Below are 17,903 nucleotides of genomic sequence, written 5' to 3' on the forward strand. Positions count from 1 at the left end.
TGCCACACGCTGTGGCAAATATTTTTTGTTATCCAAGTGTTTCTTTTGTTTTGTGCCACGAGAGAGAGGATGTACAGGGCACGTGTGCTGATTGTATCGGCGCGAATTTGCGTCAGTGCTGTGCAGTCTGTTCAAGTGCGTTTGCCTGTGCCTTTTTGAGCCCCAATAAACACCGTCGTCTTTTCTGCACCGACCATGCTGCTGTCAGCGTCGTCCATATGCTCGTGGCTCTATATAGCCATACAGTCTGGACGATGAATGGAGCCGATGGTATTCAAGCCGGCACTGTCCAATTCTTGCTTCACGACAGTTTGGATGAGGGAGACGGTGGAATGACAGCTATCAGAGTTGGTGGAGGGTCACGCGAGTGGCAGTGTGGCGTAGATTTCCCGATGGGGAGTACAGACAACATCGCCGGGACTTTCTGCAGAACGCAGACGAGGGTGTTTGAAATCGGAATGAGAACTTACTCATTTTCCACGTCAAACAAAAGAGAGAATACATGATTAGTATAAACAGCGTTAACAAAAACATTGAACAAGTAGTGTGCCATAGTCGAAGAGAGTAAGGACGACAGTGTGGGTGACATTTAAAAAGGAATAAACAGTGATGCAGTGTGAAACACAGTAAAGCTCAAACCAATAAAAAATTCATGAATACAAATATGGAAAATCACAGAAAAAGGATGCAAGAATAAGGAATAATGGGAAAATAGATCAGAACTACAAATTGAGAACACGCAAGGAAGGGAAGAACTGGAATTAGACAAATAAAACAGAAAATGCTTAAGCTCAAATCAAACTCTTGACCATTTAGTGATTATGTAGTAGACGGTAGTGAATTCCAAAAATCCAGTGCTGAGAAATGTAACGACTGATCGCCGTAGTTCGCACGTGGAAGTTTAAGCCGGGTTTGGAAGGTGGGCAAACTGGAAAACACGGCAGCTCTTGGCTTCAACACACCTGCATTCTGAAACGATGTCCTGGACTATAGAGAAATTCTTCAACTCAAGAAGGTGAAAGACGTCATCTGCTATGCCACCAATAACATGGTCATCCTTACCAACTTCGGACATGTGCAAGCCTACCTTCCAGCACAAAGCGAGCAAGTTCTGAATGTACATGAGGTAGGATTTGGTGCACGTCTAAACCCGACGTGTGAGCTCGTTTTGGACGGTACACTGACTTCCCACAGATATGTTGAACAGCTCCCGGAGCTCTTGCTTGCGTAACTTTCAGCTTGTCAGGTCTTCCTCACGCGTTTCGCACCAGAACTTTGCGATGCCTCTGAGATAGTAAATCACATTAGGCAGCATGAGCGTTGGGTCCCAACGCATACGTACTCACTCATATGACTCGTAGTTACTCGCTCATACCTACGCTCTTACCTACTCGCTCATTTGACTTCTACGTCAGAGCCATAAGTGCGAAAAAAGGTACGCAGGTCTCTTGGGTATTCTACGATGAGGCTTGATGGGCCGGTTGGAGAAAGCACGGACGTGGTTGGAGAAGGTATGGTAGTCGGGAAAGGTTAGGCGTTGTTGATATCAGTCGCCATGGAGGAGGCCACTAGGCGCCCGCGACGAAGCATCGTCATGCGTGTCCCGCACCTTCCACCAAACATGTTACGGGGCCAATAACTTTACTGCACGAACACACAGACTGAACGCACTGGCGACCGAGATGGCGCTCAGAGAGCTCGCCGAGTTGGCGAACCTCGTATTCTTCCCTGTCTTTTCCGTTGTTCTCATCCTTCGTTCAAATATAACGAGTTTATAGATGCGTAAGGATGTCAACAACAATGTAGATATTAGCAACACCACAAGCGATACGCTGATATGAAGCACTGGTGCTCGTTCTGATGATAGCCCTACACACTGATACATAAATGAACTTCAGCGGATGGCAGTTAACTACAATTGACGTTAACCAGATGTGACGGCTGTATGATAGCAGTAGATATGTAATGTTTATAAAATTGGACAGCCAGTGTGGCCCAGTGTCTTAAAGCGCGCTGGGAGGCAACAGTCACGCTAAACAGTCTGTGCCGCACACTAGGAACATTAGCGGTACATTTGAAGAACCTGGGCACGATCGGTCGATGTTGAGCATAAACTTGACCGAATATGATGATATTCTAACCTATGTGCTGCGCATATATTGCTTTTGTTTCAGTTAGGCAACGAATGTGTGCGTACCCTGAAGCATTCATCTGTCGAGCGCACGGTTGAGGCACGGTGCCAGGAATGTTTCAACCTTTGGGGGGGGGGGGGGGGGGGAAGGGCAGCACCGACGACAATTGTGTTCCTTCCGGGGGTAGGGACGCACAGAACTCAAGAGTCATGTTTTGGCTATGTTTGCGCTTGAGGGAGGCAAAAAGAGGGTCGTGAATACGCAACACAGTATGCTAATAGTATAAGTCTGATAATTAATATAGGCCTACTCTGGCAGTCAGTCGCTCCGGCTCGTACCGCAAAAAGCCACACGTTGTGGCAGCAGTTAGCGGCTGCAATGCCGAATCGCGGCGTTTTAACGCGATAGCGCTAAAGAGTTTGTTTCGCAGAATTTCCGGTGTTGGCGTTGGTGTCGGTGCGTTTATTGTGAGCGAAAAATAATCATTCTATGCATTTGCGAAAAATCAAGAACGATGGAAATGAAATAAATAAATGATAAAAACCCTGGGGTAGTGTGCGGACCACACGAGCCTTGTTGCGGTCTGAGTGGGTTTGGACCCGGTTCGTTTGCGCGTCAAGCGCATATCTAACGACACGGCCACGCCTCTACTTGTCAAAACAACTAAAAGAGCTTCCTCTGGTTCGCAATGCAGGGAAATCAGCTTTCGTGCTTCACAAATACGCGCGTCTTGTATAGATGCTTCACAATGCCACATAAAATATCGGAGTAACAATGTCGGGTCAAGCGCCCTTTCCCAGCGGGCGTCAAAATATATGATTATCATAATGACTTCTTGGCTGAAAGCCGGTGGCCCTCTTATTTTCGTTTCCTGTTTCTTCACTCCTCCCGAAAGAGTGAGCAGGCGTTGTGCCCCTCAAGGTGACAGTCGCCCGCTTTCTCACTCCCTCTTTCCTCTATGTCCCTGTGTTTCCGTGTATGCAAATCAAGTAACTTAATAAAGAAATCTTAGGGCACCCACGCTACGGCGCCTATTCCCATAAGGCTGCAAAGTGGGTGCATAGTAAATTCGAACAGGTTTCACGCAATAAGTGTTTGAATCACGCACTAAGAACAGGGTGTCGCTAAGACGTTGAACTCCAAAAGGCGTAGCTTTAGGGTCCCCTAGTTTGCTTGCATGGCCAGCAGCTGCCTGTAGCGGCAGAACATGATTTTTCACCTTGTTTGTTTATAGGCGAAAGTGAAAATATGACCTCTCTGGGGTCAGTTATGATCGAAACTACAAATTAACGGTTATCAGACTCTTCGTAACTGAATATCTGTGATCTTCACAGCGACCATCTTCACAGCGACCGACGAAGTACGGCCCTAAGGCTGATATTCGTTTCAGCTAGAGTGAACTGCTGCGGCTGTCGTACTCGGAACGTAAACAAGGAGAACAGAAAATAGTTCTAAACGAGTGACAAAATCTAGCTCTGAGTGAGCAATTCAGATCCACGCTGTTTTCTACTAACCGCATAGCGAGTCACAAAGATGGCCATAACACACCTTTGATTACGCTATAGGTTTTGTGGCAAAACTTGCGAGATAAATGTGAAGCAAAACAACCTGTAACAAATAAGCTAACAATCACCTATTAGGTTGACGTGAGCACGAAGAGATGAAACTCTGCGTTTCAAGACGACGTATAACGACATCCGTTGTCGTTTTGAAGGTGTAGTGTAGTGGGCAGCGTGTCGGACTCGTAATGTGTGATGCGATGATGGGGCAGGTTCGACTCCCGCTCACTAGCTTTTATAGCGACAGCAAATATATGGACACTCTCGGCTAGTTTTTGCACCGGCGCTGGCGTCGGTGGAGGCGTCACCGTCACTCAACGCATCTATATGTATATATGAAAACCCAAGAAAGAAAAATAATTAGGAAAAAATTTGGGCGCGTGAAATCAAACGTGGGTCTTTTGAAACCTGAGTACCAGGCGTTCACCACGGAGCCGCGGAAGAGCTCGTCCTTCAATGTTCGAATGGGAAGCTATCTATATATGCACACACCGCTAGTGACGGGCATCTCGAGGGGAGGGGGAACTGTCATGTTTTTAGCAAGAGGTACACTAAGCGTGCGTCACCACATCATCACGACGCGGCGGTGCGCGCTCTCCTGTCGCAAGCGTACTTTGCCCCGTGGAAAGGAAGGGATGGACGCTCACTCGTGCGCCGTCATCTCGCGGTGGGCAGGATCGTACGTCTTCGCTTACCTTGGGCTCTCATAGGAACATATCTGTTGTAGTTACCGGCTGCACAAAGGTCACTGAAATCGTTGCACAGTCTGCGTATGCGAAAAGAGCGTCCCTTTCAGACTCAGCGAAGTAACAACTGATAAGGTTATTAGCGTTAATTTTTACTTGTGAGTATGTTTCACGCGCTATTCGTGCGTGAGGCATGTTTCAATCGCGGGGCACGTTTCAATCTGCTGTTATTCTGCAAATATCTTCCAATTTTGTGCTATTGCGTTCATTACTTCATCTTTGTGGCAAAGCTGTGATTTTTTGTTTCAATTTTTTTATTTTTCGTACTTGGTTTTGCAGCGCTCATGTTTCAGCCCTAAGCAGAATGTGCGCGTGACCAAAAGTTTTGAAAACAATTAATTAGCCGGATTTCAGCCGCTAACAGGTGTCCTAGTGTGCAGCTAACAAGTGTGCCTCATGCTCTGCCGCGTGGCAGCGTCCCCGTGTTCAGCGCCACACTGGTCCAGTAATAAGGTATGACGCTGCAACAGTGCCATGGGGTTACGCAATAGGGATATGTTTATGTTTACGAGAAAAGAAAATGAGGCATTGCACATCTTCATGTGCTTCGAGATATTGTATTGCGACCTATCTTCACATGCACATGTATGTTGGAACTGTTGTTAAAATATCTGTACTTATTATCCCAATATATAGGAACTTGAGCTCTGCGAACGTTTCAAAAAAACTTGGCAATGTGCCAGTTCTTGAAGCTTGAGAATACATGTGCAAACTGTTGATATCTTTAGGCCTTAACAAACGATTCGGTAAGAGAACGAACATAAATTAGGCTTTAGATAAAAAATTAGCGATAATATACCGAACATGCTGGGTAATAACGAATAGTGTGATAGCATACGCATATGATGAAAAGGGGGGTAAATTTTCAACCTTTTATCAGAACAACCGAGAAAATGCATTTGTTCCAAGCAATTTTGTAGTATAAAGCGCGTGGTCCTCAGCGTTCAACTGGAGCATGCTAATACGGTCTATATGACAACAAAACTTCGGCACTTACCAAGTTTACAATTCTCGGAACACCACCAAAACATTTGCTTTTGTTGCGATCCTCATCGTTGCACTGCACACCACGCTTAGTGCTTTCGAGGATCCGAGAATGAATGTCGTTCGTGTGCAGGATGGTCATGTTGAAAACTGTGTTTGCTTCATTTTGTGAATCAGGACTATCATTGGATTCTTGAGCTGATCTTCCTGACAGTGAGCTTATTTTGACCACTGGTCCATCATCTGCGCTGGCTTGTGGCCGTACAGAGTGTGAAAAAAGCACGATTACTGCCATAACATTGATGTACCGTTGGTGCCGCATGACTACACTAAGCATGAAGGAGATAACTGATGGCACTTTGATGTAATATGTTCTCCTGGCCTCAAGTGAGCTAGTGGGAGAGTGATGGTGGCGGGGCTGAGCTAATATATTGTATGTAAGATTTCTGAAAAGAAGGCTGTCAATCACACATGAATTGACGTCGGCTGGTTTTGACTTATAATAAAACTGTAGCCTACGACATTGGGATTAGTTTTTTCTACGAAAATATCTTGGTTTCTTTCTTCTTGAGAATTAAATCGAATAGAAAAAGTTCTTCCTTGTATTATATGACACATTTGCCTTTTCGCAATAGACATCTTCTTGACTGTGTGACAGACAACTGACAGCCGCTCAAAGCAGCACCTCAAGAAGGAGCATGGCGTCAACTAAGTTTCTCAAGTACTTGAAATGTAACTGTAAATGTCTGTTACGCGTGAGAAAAAAGTTGGACACTCGTCCTTGTGACTAAACATACGATGGTGCAAGTGCCTAACTCAAGGGGCTATGCTGACATATGTGCTCCATCGGCCGAATTAAAGTATTTGCTTTTCAAGCGACGTCGTTAAGAGTGAGTTCATTGGAATTCTGTTTAGAGAAGATGTGAACTGTTCGCGGAGGTTCTCATGCTGGTTTTTGTTTTTTTTTTTTTTGGGGGGGGGGGGGGGGCTGAACCTATGGCGCGTTTTCTTGGTGCATCATAGGGAGGGATGATGGACGAAAACCTCCCCTCAATAGAGCAGCAGGAGGCGAAGTTTAAATGAATTGCATGGTATATTCAAACCGACCTGCAGGTGTGGCATAAAAGCGATGCCTAATAACAAATTTTGATTACTAGGTACGGTATGGCAGTTGGCATATACAGCGATAGAACATCACTAAACCAATATATATAATTGATCAACAGAGATGCCGTAGTCTAGAACACTGCAAATTTCGATTTCAGGAAGTTTTTCAACGTGCACCTAAATCTAAGCACATGGGCCTGAAACTTTTTCGTTGCTATTGGAAATGCAGCCGCCACGACCGGGATTCTATTCCGCGACCTACGGGTCAGCAGTCGAGTACCACCACCACTAGGCCACCATGGCGGGTTATATCAAGGCTGTATATAACAGGATAAATGCCCGTTACACGTGGCTCAGTTGCTTTGCGTTTGAGCGGGAAAACAGCGTTCAAAAACTGGCAATAGCGTGAAGCACATAAACACAGCCCCAAATCGCTGTGCATACATACTTCCCTTGTGCCGTCTTTGCGTGCTTTTTAAATGCGAAGAATTTTTTAGCGAACTTCGGCGGCTTTGAGCGTATCTATCTATCTATCTATCTATCTATCTATCTATCTATCTATCTATCTATCTATCTATCTATCTATCTATCTATCTATCTATCTATCTATCTATCTATCTATCTATCTATCTATCTATCTATCTATCTATCTATCTATCTATCTATCTATCTATCTATCTATCTATCTATCTATCTATCTATCTATCTATCTAGCCACCTACGACTTTTAGTTCTCCTGGTCGTTTTAATGACGGTATCGATACCGAACTTGGTGTATGCCCCGCCACGGTGGTCTAGTGGCTAAGGTACTCGGCTGCTAACCCGCAGGTCGCGGGATCAAATGCCGGCTGTGGCGGCTGTATTTCCGATGGAGGCGGAAATGTTGTTGGCCCGTGTACTCAGATTTGGGTGCACGTTAAAAAACCCCAAGTGGTCAAAATTTCCGGAGCCCTCCACTACGGCGTCTCTCATAATCAAATAGTGGTTTCGGGACGTTAAAGTCCACAAATCAATCAATCAAATCGACCAAACTTGGTGTGGCATAACATGACAGTATGAAGAACATAACTGACTAGTCGTAATATGAAAATCATAACATGGATGTCATGAATGTCATGATTAACATTTACTGTCATGCAGCTCTTGCGGTGGTTTCGTTTTCATGGCATGGTGCAAAACTGGTATCGTATGACACGATTGCATGGCGAACACAAGCGAGAAAACTTGACACGAAAATAATAAAATGCGTGTCATGTTACAAGACTACATGCCACGCTCATGATTCGCTCGCGGCCGTTTTGCTAGCGTCACATATGCCAAATTTGGTATTACGGTACGTGAATAGATGACGAAGGTATGTGACGGTGCAAACATGATAAACATGAGATGCGTGTCATGTAACAACATGACTACATGCCACTCTCATGGTGCGCCAGCAGCCATTTCGCTAGCTTCACTTATACTAAATTCGGTATTACGGGACGTGAATGGATGACGAAGGTATGATACTGGTGCAAACATAATAAACACGAGATGCTTGTCATGTAACAACATGACTACATGCTACGCTCACGATGCGCTCGCGGCCGTTTCGCTAGCTTCACATGTACCAAACTCGGTATTACGTGACGCGAACAGACGACATAGGTAAATGACACATCAAAACATGATAATCACGACATGCGTGTCATGTAACAACATGACTACATGTCACACTTATGATGCGCTCACAGCCGTTTCGCTAGCTTCCCATATGCTAAATTCTGTATTACGCGACGTAAATAGATGATGAAGGTACGTAATGTGACTGGTGCAAACATGATAATCATGAGATGCGTGTCATGTGAGAACATTAATACATGCCACAGTCAAGGTGCAAATATTTTTCGACGTCACGTGGCGTGCGCGCTCGCCGGCGTTAATTTTGTTGCGTCACACCGGCGTTGCCCCGCCAGGCGCCAGTCCTGCCATATACTCGCTGGCGCGCGCCGCGCTGCGTTGCTTTGACACATGCGCGTTTCAGCGCGTCCTGCGTCCCTCGGTCACGAAAAGAGGGAGACACAGTGCTTCCTGGACAACGCATCGGCACGAAATGCAGCATGTCACATTTTGCGCCTGTTGCCATCGTGCCGCACTGACGGACGCTGGTCGCGCCGGTTGTGCCTGGCGTCAGACTATAGAGTGCTCTCGTCTTGCTCATGTAGCGTTCCTGTGCCAAGCGTGCGCGCGCATCAACGCTACATTTCAGTTTACTGGGCCCTTCATGATGCGCTCATGGCCGTTTCGCTAGCTCCATATGTAGCAAATTTGGTGTTACGTGACGTCAATGAACGACGACATATATGACTGGTGCAAACATGATAATCTTGACACGCGTGTCATGTAGGAACATGACAACATACCACGCTCATAGCATGCTCGCGGGCATGCTCGCGGGCATAGCTCCTAATATATTAAGTTTGGTATGACGTGACGTAAATAGATCACGAAGGTAAACGGCACATCCAAACATGATAACACGGACACGGAAGTCATGTACGGCCTCATTTACCTCCACCTCGTAACGTTGTGTTGACTTTAAAGTGACATATCAACATTTATCATTCGTGCTTTGCATATCACCGATTCCCACTGTACGTGGGATCTGCATTTTTTTTCAAGCTTAGAGAAACACTAGACATACACAGCGGGAGAATAACACACCATTTGTGCATGTGAGAATGATAAATACAACTAAAAATGTACGAGAGTGAGGGTAATATACTGTACGTCAGAAAGACAAAGAGGAAGAAAAGGACAAAGTATTTGCTGAATCGGACACATGCATTATTTTAAAACTGCACAATATTTTATAAAACGACTCAATCTCGACCAATCATTCAAAGTGGGCATGCACGACACAGGTAAACAACAACAAGATCATTGGTACGTCATTTCTAGGCTGCTTCGTTCTTTCTGCGAAAGAAAAAAAAATCGAAGATCACTCGCTCCATGGGAATCGATGTATTGCGAAGCAAGCCGCTGTGGGGTATTGTTTCAATTGAGCAAAATTTTACGGATTTCCGCTAAATACGTGTTCGAATAATAAACACACACACACACACATTTTAGTGCAGGTGCCGCCAATCTGCGGCCCACATGACAGTACTATGCTGCCACCATCACGGCGTCAAACCCCTCTGAATTTTGCTTGCCACTTGCTATCTGGAGGTGGATGAGCCAGTTTTGACCTAAATTGAGATTTTCCCTAGTAACCTAAGTGTCATCGCAGCTGTGTGACGTGCGTGAGAAATATAAACATTATTTTAACCCCGTGTTGCAACTTATTGTCACTTCACCAAATTGTATTGCTTCACCTGCAAATGCCCTAGCTCCTTCTCCCGCCCATCAAGGCAAAAGCGCTCCTCGTACACCCGTCCCATTCCACGGCGTTCCAATCTCACCTCGGTTTCAGAATAGACCACAGACATAAGCGGAACTGAGAAGTGGGCCGTGTGTGTCGTGAAACACGCCATGTTAAAGGTGCGGCGCGGCAGATTCTCGCGCAAGGAACTGGATTCCCCGCTTCCAGGGTGGTAGTAGTAAGTGGTTGTTGAAAGAATTGAAAAAAAAATAGGCATGGCTAATCCCCCTATCTAGGAATCGGTATGACACGAAAATGAAACGTGCCTCCACAGGAGTTTTGAGCGTTTATTATGCAGTGTTTCAGCAAGAGCAAGAAAGTGCCATGTCACGTGAAGAAGAGTGAGCAGCTCAAAACTTACGGCACACCTCAAGCAGACAGTACGCAAAAAATTAGCATACACCGGACGAGCGCGGGCTAGCAACGGTCACAGTGCGACACTTTAAGTGTGCTGTTCCAACAGACACAAAGAGGCACAAAACGAAAGCACAAGTGTAGACAAGACAAGCGCAAACAACTGTCACAATTCTTACTTCATTGTGCAGCAGCGCGTTCTTTCGTAAACGCGGTCGTGGTGGTGAGCGAAGTGACGTTCGCCCTCACGTGAATAACGAGTCTCATAAGCGGCCGCGCAGGAGAGACCATGCTGCGGGGAGGTGACAGCACGCTTAACGGTGCCCGAAGGAAGTCCATCGTGTCATGTCGCTACTGGTAACAAAAACGCGCGAAGGTTTTGGAGCACCGAGGACCGCCAAACGGTGTATGGTGGCTTGCCATTAGCACCTTCTAGAACGTACGCTCCATGGCCTAGCGGTATGCGCTGTGAACTGCGAATCGATAGGTTGCTGCCTCTAGGATGCGTGACAAAACATAACTTCTCGTTATTTTATTTGCAATCAGTTAATACACAATTTACAATGTCATAACTGTGACTGAAATACGTCAGGGGAGTCGTGGTTGATCCCGGCATAAGACACTTGCGTATTAAAGAGAAGCTAATTTCTGTCTGCCAAGTCTGGCGACATGGCTAAGCTCGTTGTAGGGGAAAGGGAAGGGGACACAAAGTTTGTAGCAACAGAAAGTAAAACTTGGCCCCGTATCTACACGGTAATCGGCAAATGTCGTCGAAAGATGATAGTCTTGCGTGTGGAGAGAGTGAACAAAACATTGATTTGATGTTCTGCGCAAAAAATAGGTGAATATTGTTCTGTAGGCGCTGCGTTAGAGTGCCTCGAGCGTGCAGCAGAGACAAACGAGCGCATCAAGGCACATCACACGTGAGACATGAGCGCTATCTGGCGGTTTTTTTTTTTTGGGAAACAAAGCGCGTGGCTCTGGGACGGGCGTGCGCGCCTATCTCAGATATGATGAGGTGTAGAACGCAAGGCGACGGGTAGGTGCGAGCCCGTGTGGTCTTAGCAAAGCGTTGGAAACACTCGCCTTTCCGTGCAAGCGTTGCATGGCCAGCGCAGCGTGATAAACGCTATGGTCTTTAGAATTACCTATGTATGCCTTTTCAGGTAAAGGACGCACATACAGAATATATCATTGTTCTTATGGTGCCTCAGATATGCACAATAATACCTTTTTATTTGACAATCACACAAATATGAACGCCGATTCTTGAGCAACACTCGTGGGTGCTGTGAATGGGGTTGGCCATTTGATGTACCGGCTGGTGCCGTTCAGAGTACCCAGTACCGTTAAGGGTGGACAAACAGACAATTGTACAGACAGAGAGTCAGACAAGCAGACCAAAGTTTTTCATCGAAGGCTCCAAGAAAAACTATCATCTTCAAAAAAAATTCTACATATCCACGAAGTGAACGATTATGGAGGAGCTTGCTCCAGTGGTTAAATTCGGTAAACCCTATGCTCAATCATCATCATAAGACGACGTGACACGTAAGTTGTTAATGTGTTATTGGATATAAAAGTTATACACACAATGTTTATTATTTAAATATCAGTGTACTATATATATATATATACATATATATATATATATATATATATATATATATATATATATATATATATATATTCACGTACCGATGCAGTATATCCCTTTTGTTCAAGATATTATTGTCACATAAACTTGCAGGAACGTTTTACCCACGTATATAGGCTCTGTGACCCGTAAAGCACAAAGCCAGGGGATCTTGAATAAATTAATGTTGTGGAAAGTTCGAGAAAGGTGCTGACGGCGAGCCCGCGCCACAGCCGCATTATTAGCCCCCCGCGCCACCATTGTGGCTTCTGCGGTGTTCATAGTGAATAGTGGTATCGACGCGCACTGAGTGATGTCCGGTGAAAGAGAATAGAAACACACTGAGAGCGTGTGGTATGTAGAGGCATGGCCACCTAGCGGTCCCGTACGAAACGAGAGGATGCGCCAAGGGTGCAGTGAGCGTCGCCTGAGCTGCGGCATGCCCTTTAGTTAGTGCTTTTAGCGAAGAGCACAGCTGCGCTTTTAGCGAAAGCAACAAGCACTAGCGTACACGCTGGTGCAACAAGAGACAACCCTCCTGCAAAAGGAGCAAGCTTCTAAAAGCACTCGCCAAGCGTGAGCCAAACAGGAGCGAAGAAAGAACAGAGAGAAAAATGGAGAGACGGTCGAAGAAGTTCGAGTGCGAGAGCTACACGACACCAGGAAATCACGGACGGTTGGCTGATCAGCTAGAGCTATGCTGGCGTTCGAGATCGCGGACAACACAATCTTTAATGAAGTGTGCGTAAGCGCGAACGGACAAGTACGTAAAAGAGACTGACACGGAGAGAGCGCTACTTTCAAGTGATATTTTATTTTCGCACGAACCGATGAATCTATACCGAGCGAGTGGAAATAACATGAACATAAAGAAGATCTCGCGGAATTACATCACTTAACCAAGCACGTGTACATTGCATTACCACGACGAGGCAAAATCCAAGTCATTGTGTCAAATAAAGGCAATAAAGTTGTTTTTGAGAAATGGATACCGCTGATTGGCTGTCGCAAATGTCAGATATTCTCGCAATTTCATATGCCTCCATAAGCTCCCTTGTCATTCCGTCAGGTGCTTTAAAAAGATTACCGTTTTTTTTTCGAACAGGGGCTTGCATCCACAATCTCGGCAATGAACGCCCAATCGACCCGAGATTGTTTTCGTGACTTACACTTCATGGATGCAAACCAACTAGCACAAAAACGCACTTTGACCACCGTTCAGCACGGTATCCAACAAGCGAGTCCCGCTTGCGTCGTGATGAACATCTACGGACTATGGTGTTAGCACTACGCGCTTTTGCTGCTTAGCTTTCGCCCCATACATTGGCATGTCATCATCGCTTACCATCGCGGAATGCTCCCCATGTGCGCGGACTCCCGCTCGATTCGATAGTTGCTGCCACACTTACGGATACGGGCGCCTGGTAAGTTTACTCACGGGTTTACTGCACGCTCTTGACCATATCGAGTGCCTCACACTTTCACAAGACGGGGCTGCCATCTTGCCCCTTATAGAAGTCTACACCAACCATCAGCTGGTGATTTACACCAGCTATTAATAATTCATTGACTATTGGCCACCAACGAACAATTAAAAATTTTCTTTAAACTTTCAGATGACGCTAAAGAAACGTTCAAATGAAAGTTATTACACTATTCTGTAAATATACTATATGCCTGTTACCAATGTTTCGCCTGCTCTTGGTCATTGGTATTGATATGTGGGGTTTATTAACGTTCCAAAACCACCATATGATTACGACAAACGCTATTGGTCATTGAAGTATTGATGTATCTTCCTTAATGAGGATTACTCTTCCTTTATGAGTACGGCCGAATGTAAATGCAGGCACTTTATGCAGCAGATGTCAGTCATCATTGCTTGCGGTAAAGAAGGTCTACTTCTACATTTGGCCGTAGCCCCACCGAGTGGTCTAATGGCTAAAGTACTCGGCTGCCGACCCGCAGGTCACGGGATCAAATCCCGGTTGCAGCGGCTGCGTTTTCGATGGAGGAGGAAATTGTGGAGGGTCGTGTGCTTAGATTTGGGTGCACGTTGAAGAAACTCAGATGGTGGAAATTCCCGGAGCCCTTCACTACGGCATCTCTTATATTCATATTGTTACGGGGTTGGTGACTTCTGAACAAAATGCATTTACAGAGTGAAACCCGCAGGCAAGAATCACAGTGGCTGATTGGCACACTCGCGTGCCTGTCAGTTGCTTGTGTCCTTCCTCTTTCTTTACTTTATCTTCGTAACAGGACCTCCAGGCGTTGGAGCACCGTCTCGGTGCGCGTCCGGAGAAGTGCGACAGAAGTAAGGTTTCATGCGCGAAACATGGACAATGTCAACAAGTGACATATTTGGTGACGTATTGGAGTGCAGAGGTGCTATCTCGTAGTTGATGTTGCTAACGTGAGGTAAGAGTAGGTAGAGTTCTGCGTATCGGAACATCAGTTTTTTTCGGAGAGACCTACACGGGGGCACGGTGGTTACCAGAGGAGCAGGCGGTTACCTGAGGCAAACGTTATATTACAATGCCGGTGGTCGTAGCGGGCTTTGGCATATCCTGTGACTTAGTGAGATGAGACTGGGCAACTTGACGAGCCATGTGAGCCTGGTCAATGGCTTCACAAGCGCACTCAGAAGCAGATGGCTTGAGAGGCAAGGTGGTTTAAAATGGCCATATAGGGTCGCTACCATACAAAGATAAAATGGTGAGAATCCGGTGGTGTCATGCCGAGAGGAATTATATGCGAAAGTCACAGAGGCCAACGTAGTATCCCTGTCACGATGATCTTCGGAGCGGTACATTGAAAGCATCTCTGTGAGCATGTGATTGAGACGTTCAGTTAGGTCATTAGTTTGTGGGTGGTTAGCGGTAGGTAATTTATGCGCTGTGGCACACGATCAGAGGGAAAAGTCGACAACTTTGGACAAGAAAGAGTGGCTGCATTTCATAAGCAGCTTTCGGGGTGCACCGTGGGGTAAGATGACGCCTTGAAGAAGAAAATCCGCGACGTCAGTGGGGCTTTTCGATTTTAGGATTTCTGGGTTGATTCTGAAGACCCGCGGGCTGCCCGCGCGCTCCCCGAAAGCTACCGCTGCGTCCGGTTCTGATGAGAATTGACGTAAGCTGGCTACGCGCCCGCCCGGCGACAGCCCGAAGATCGCAAAATCGAACGCAGGACAGCCAGCGTAAACGTAAACAAACTCTACCGTCATGGCAGCAAACAAAACAATGCGCCGCGTGTATGTTGATTTTTTTCTGCATGGTCCACATGGAAATGCCTAGCTAAGCTCGCCAAAAAGCTGAAATATTATCCTCGAGCGTACGCATTTGGGGTACGACTTCATACGCTTGCATGATCCCTAACCACGTCCGTGATCGAAACAGCCAGCTGGCGCACGCTGCCTTGAGAACGATGCAAGGTGAGCTGCCGCGACGGTGACGGCTTGACAAGCTCACGTCTTTTTTAGTACATGTATCAGTCACTGCACAACACGACGTGAAGTCACGCGAAAGTGATCGTGTTTCCAAAAGAGCATGAAGATATATACCTGCTCAGCTATCGCGTATCATACGTCGCAAACACACGTTGACCAACTTACGTTTTTGTCTAAAGTTTATGATACGCGCAGGTATCGGTACCAAAAGTGCGCGTCGTATATAAAATAAACATTTGCATGACAAGTTCTCGACCCATTTTTAGAACTTGCCTTGGCCTGTTTTTCAGTCCTAAGTGGCACTTAATGTATGTCATGTATATTACCTTTTATTCGACCTACTAGGTCACAGTACGTGCTACGCAGCATTATTACGAAGAGGTGAAAAAAGACAAAGCCAACGATGAAATGGGCCACGAAAGAATGCATACATTTCTGATTCTATTCTCTGTTTTTTTTTCTCGCGCCGTATCGTGTGATATCATACCACATATGCTGGCTCATAAATGGGAATGGGATCGCACGCCGTTCACGACCAGCGAGCATCACCAATAGTCATGATCTAGGGCCTTCCATCCCCATCGATGATCAATCGCGTAGTCAAGACAGAGGTTCTAACAGGTTCCGTACGCAAACATACGACAGAGCGAGCTAGTTCGTTCACAGTCGCCTTCGCTAAGTGCACAGAAAGCAGGCACAGGGTCACAAACTATTACTACAAAAAAAATAACTCCAATGTTATCTCCATGCGTGCGTACGAACGTGTACTACGTACTGTTATGAATTTGCTGTGTCGCGAGGGTAGCGGTGGCGAAGAGCGGCGAGCCGTCGAGCGGACTTCGCTGAAGCCTTTGCCCGAAGGCGAAGCTGGGAGGCAATCCGTTTGGAAAACAGCAACAAGAATGAGTGTTTACTGTAGCAGGTTGTTGTTTTTTTTTTTACAGGGCCGGCCAGCCCGACAACGTCGGCTGGGGCAAATGCTCCAAACATGGGGCCGGCACGGCCTTAAATAACGTTTTGGTCCTTTCTGCGAGACCACTTCCCTCGAACGGCACAGTGGCACGGCCGCGGAGACGCAGCCATACCCGGTACTGTAAAGTGGTTCGGCGGAGGAAGTGACGTTATCCCCGGAAGTGCACGGTTATCCTGCACGAAAGGTGGCGCTGGGAGGGGGGAGACAGTTAGTCGGAAAAGCGCTCGATCTCGTGAGATGTGCTCCCAAACGAGGAAAATGTCTGTGGCATAACAGCACCCCCGCCGCCAGACAATGCATCCGGAGTTTTGAGCCGTCAGTGTGGCTCGGAAGGAGGGATGCTGGTCGACCGCCGGCAGCCGTTCCGTTCTCTCCGCCAGTTGAGACTTTCATAGACCTGCAGAGGTTCACTGGAACGACGGAATCGAACACAAAACCGAACCACTCTGGCCAAAGCAACCACCCTCCAAATGCTAATGAAATCGCCAGACCAGCAGAAACCAAATGTTTCCTCGAGATTACTCTGAGCTAACAAATAGCATCACGAGCAACGAATCTCGGGAGGAATACACAATGCCGACACTCCTTTACAGTGCATGACATTGCTAAACCAAACAGAATTTTGTTTTCGTGAGTGATTCTCGATTGTGACCCGAGCAGATTGGGGAGGATCGAAGCTGCGGAGGTTAGCTCAATTTGGCCTAGAATATACAATTTAGAATACCGACAACTCCCGAATCACGCACATTTGCGTCGCCTGCAAGCATAAGATCTACAAGCTCTCTACAAGCTTAGATCTACAAGCTCTCTACAGCATAAGATCTACAAGCTTGTAGCTCTATAAGACCTACAAGCTCTCACTTCAATGGGCTCAGCCAATTATCATCAAAACAAGAGAAAACATGCTTGAAAAGTAAGAAACTAAGGATGAAAATCAAACTCACGTGCGTTATACAAAACAAAGCTAAAAGTTAACCTACACTGACGTGCATGATAACACAGAATGCTAAACACAGAAGGTGTCTTAAACAGGGGCTTTTAGTATGCCTTTTCTGTTAAAATAAAACACACTGACTGTTACCTTTTGAAATAATATGGAAACGAAATAATCAAACAAACAAATCATTGTCAGCTTTTTTGATGAGAAGGAAAGTAAAACTTGCAAACATTTCGACGCATTCTTTGCTCAACGGCTGACGGCAAAACTGTAAAAGTTATTTTCAAAGCTGATTACAATATTCATTCTTAGTAACGGCAAGACGGGGGCCCTCTCAGACGAACTCTGGGGAGTCGCGCACTCCACAGCTTTCGAGGGATCCGGTCTTGACAAAGGCACAACGAACAAAGCTGTTTGCCTAACTCGGTAGCACCAACTTTCGACGTACTGCCACTTAACTCGAACAAGGGGGCATCTGTCCTGCGTCTTTTACCCCGCCCGTTCGACCCGTGACCATTTCGCCACGGCGGGGAACAACAGCCTTTGTTACGGCTCAGACGTAAGCTATGCTTCCCTTCCTGGTTGCCTCTACGCGGCAGAGAAAAATATGATACGAGGCGATGA

General features: G+C 46.3%; 1 protein-coding gene across 3 annotated transcripts in view; it reads right to left on the reverse strand.

Annotated features, from left to right (window-relative positions):
* The window catches only part of LOC119180204 (protein 5NUC), a 431,021-nt gene extending 425,197 nt beyond the window's left edge, over positions 1 to 5,824 (reverse strand). For all 3 annotated transcript variants that reach the window (XM_075869905.1, XM_037431348.2, XM_075869904.1), the window contains exon 1: positions 5,435 to 5,824. In XM_075869905.1, the coding sequence (XP_075726020.1) occupies positions 5,435 to 5,758 (324 nt within the window). In that variant the 5' untranslated portion in view covers positions 5,759 to 5,824. The remainder of the gene's footprint in view (positions 1 to 5,434) is intronic.
* Between the last annotated feature and the right edge of the window lie 12,079 nt (positions 5,825 to 17,903).

This window comes from Rhipicephalus microplus, chromosome 7 (assembly GCF_043290135.1).
Source record: "Rhipicephalus microplus isolate Deutch F79 chromosome 7, USDA_Rmic, whole genome shotgun sequence".
NCBI classification, from domain to species: Eukaryota; Metazoa; Arthropoda; class Arachnida; order Ixodida; family Ixodidae; genus Rhipicephalus; species Rhipicephalus microplus.